The sequence below is a fragment of the Temnothorax curvispinosus genome, unplaced genomic scaffold, assembly GCF_003070985.1.
Source record: "Temnothorax curvispinosus isolate PA1 unplaced genomic scaffold, ASM307098v1 QBEX01017206.1, whole genome shotgun sequence".
NCBI classification, from domain to species: domain Eukaryota; kingdom Metazoa; phylum Arthropoda; class Insecta; order Hymenoptera; family Formicidae; genus Temnothorax; species Temnothorax curvispinosus.
The window spans coordinates 1-2,730 of NW_020226986.1; the positions used below are offsets into that span (position 1 = coordinate 1).

General features: G+C 37.8%; 1 protein-coding gene across 1 annotated transcript in view; it reads left to right on the forward strand.

Annotated features, from left to right (window-relative positions):
• The first annotated feature begins 358 nt into the window (after positions 1 to 358).
• The window catches only part of LOC112467369 (nicalin), a 3,077-nt gene continuing 705 nt past the window's right edge, over positions 359 to 2,730 (forward strand). The window contains exons 1-6 of the mRNA XM_025035960.1: positions 359 to 684; positions 772 to 959; positions 1,090 to 1,419; positions 1,506 to 1,715; positions 1,818 to 2,222; positions 2,456 to 2,676. Of these exons, the coding sequence (XP_024891728.1) occupies positions 510 to 684; positions 772 to 959; positions 1,090 to 1,419; positions 1,506 to 1,715; positions 1,818 to 2,222; positions 2,456 to 2,676 (1,529 nt within the window). The 5' untranslated portion in view covers positions 359 to 509. The remainder of the gene's footprint in view (positions 685 to 771; positions 960 to 1,089; positions 1,420 to 1,505; positions 1,716 to 1,817; positions 2,223 to 2,455; positions 2,677 to 2,730) is intronic.

Here is a 2,730-nt window from a genome sequence, read left to right on the forward strand (position 1 = left end):
CATTATAACTAATTATAACTGCAAATGCCTAAATCAGGATGAGAAGGCGGCAATATTTATAATATATGTGGGTACATTATATTAGCGCTATATAAATATAGTATAATTGTTAACGAAACAACATTTTTCTCCACAGTTATCTCTCATGGGTAATCAAACTCAAATGATAAAATAAACGTGCAGTTTTAAATAAATCTAAAATATTATCGAAATATATCTACAAAACAAGACAATAATAAATCATAAAATTAATATCATATGATGAGCTTTCTACCAGTCATACTTAAATTGTTGGTCTTTAACAGTATCTTAATTGTCCGGTGCCTTAGCAGCCTTTAGCAAGTCATACCTAGCCTAACCCGGCACGAGAAAAGTGGGGTTCGTGGTTCGTCGTCGTCGCACGGGTGATAGGACTGAGAGCGCGGATCCGTGGTTGGGCTTAGGTCGATGAAATTGCGCGAGAACCGCATTTCCATTTGAACAATTGGTACAATACTCTCGGTGGAAACATGTGGCTGGAGGAGTGCGACAGCTTCGCCGAGCTGTGCCGGGGATATCTGCCATATTATCTGCTAATAGTTCTGCCGATCTTCATCATCATCTCCCCGGTGAACCCGGTGGCCGCCTCCCACGAGTTTCCCGTGTACCGTATGCACCAGTACGACCTGCACGGGGTTCCGCACGGTAAGATATCGAATTTGTCTGTGATGATCTGTCCGGAGAACGTTCGGTCGGTTCTCAAAGAGACGCGATTGTGATGTACCCTATCAGGTTGCCGAAGCGCGCCCATTTCTCTGGAGGCGAGGTCCCTGACAGGATGGAGTACCTCCAGGCACTGCGTCGTCACGAGAGCACTGGATATGACGCCGTCTGTCTTCCAGTCTATTAGAAGTAAGGCTGGCGCATTGGTGATTGTTCTACCTAAGAAGATGAGTGAACTTACGGCCGAGGAAAAGCAAGTTAGTAATAGGATTAATATGAAGCTTCATTGTATTTTAAAATATTTGTTCTAAGATAAGGTTGTCATAAACAGCTAGATTTATTTGTTAAAAGTTAGAGCAAACTGACGATACTTTGTATTGATTTTAGCACATTTTGAATCTAGAAGAATCTATGATGTACAGTTCTGAGACAATGATACCGGTGTACTTTGCACTGTGGCATCCCGAACTTCAAATGATTCTAGATGATATTGCGGGTGGTTTTGTTACGGATGAGAAGGCTGGTTCAGCAGCTGAAGCCATATACAATTCAATTTCAGCTAGCGGTTATCAAGTGGTAGTAACCACTGGACAGGCACTTCCTAAAGCAGATGTTAAAGTTGCCACGTTGCACGGCAAATTAACTGGAACTGGTACCGAAGAGAAATTACCTACCATAGCAATAGTGACACATTACGATAGTACTGGTGTGGCACCTGTAAGTCGTATTATTATTTTCTGTATCGTTTATGATATTTGTAAGGCTCGATATATGTTCAAACGCATGGTACAATGCTATTATAGGAATTGTCATTTGGTGCGGACAGTAATGCTTCCGGTATAGCTATGCTACTAGAAATAGCGAGATTATTCTCTGCTTTATATTCCACTGGTCGGACAAGGCCGCAATATAATCTTGTTTTTATCGCAACTGGAGCTGGTAAATTAAATTACCAAGGTAGTAAGAAATGGTTGGAGGATCAATTAGACGGGGTTGAAGGATCTGTTATACAGGTAATACAATCCTAATATTGATATTTCTGAGTAATTTATTTGTATATCTTCATTATATATTCTCTTTAATGTAATTAATACTTGAAAATATTATATTTGCAGGATGCAGCTTATGTAATATGCCTTGATACAGTTTCCGCTAGCAATAATTTATATGTACACGTGTCCAAGCCACCTAAAGAAAATTCTTCGGGTGGTTTGTTTTACAAGGAGCTTAAAACTGTTTCACAATCATTCAACACTATCACTGTTGATGGCGTGCATAAAAAGATAAATCTTGCAGAAGAGACATTAGCTTGGGAACATGAAAGATATAGCATTCGGAGATTGCCAGCTGCTACTTTATCTACATTAAAAAGTCACGAAGATTCAACTAGGGCTACTATATTAGACGTCTTTAAAGAAGGACAAGTAGACAAATTATACAAGCATACCCAAATTATATCGGAAGCATTGGCGCGTCACATCTATAACTTAAGTTCTAGTCAAATCTTCACGGGTCCATTGGTATGTTTATCGCTGTAAACTTTTATTTTCTTGATTGACTAATGTCTCTTTATTTTAGATTTTAAATATAAGTAAGAAAATAAAATATTAGAATATTAAAAAGTTATTAGAATATGTTAGAATATAATTTTGATCTATTATATACGGATTTAATAATTAAATATTGGTGAATAATATTTATACAGCATTGTATGCTTCTAAATCATACTTTATGTGAAACTCTCTCTTCGCAGGATGTATCAAAAGAATCGCTCTCCTTATGGTTTAATTACTTTGCTTCTCAACCAAGAGCAGCGTCATTACTAGTGGATAAAAATAATTTATTAGTTAGTACTTTGAAAGAAGCAATGGCGAGATATTTGGGAGATGTGAAAGTTACTCTTCACACTCCCGATAAACAAGATCCAGAATTTATGTTCTATGATGTTACAAAAGCAACTCTGAATGTATATAGGTAAGGTACACACACACACACACACACACACACACACACACACACACACACACA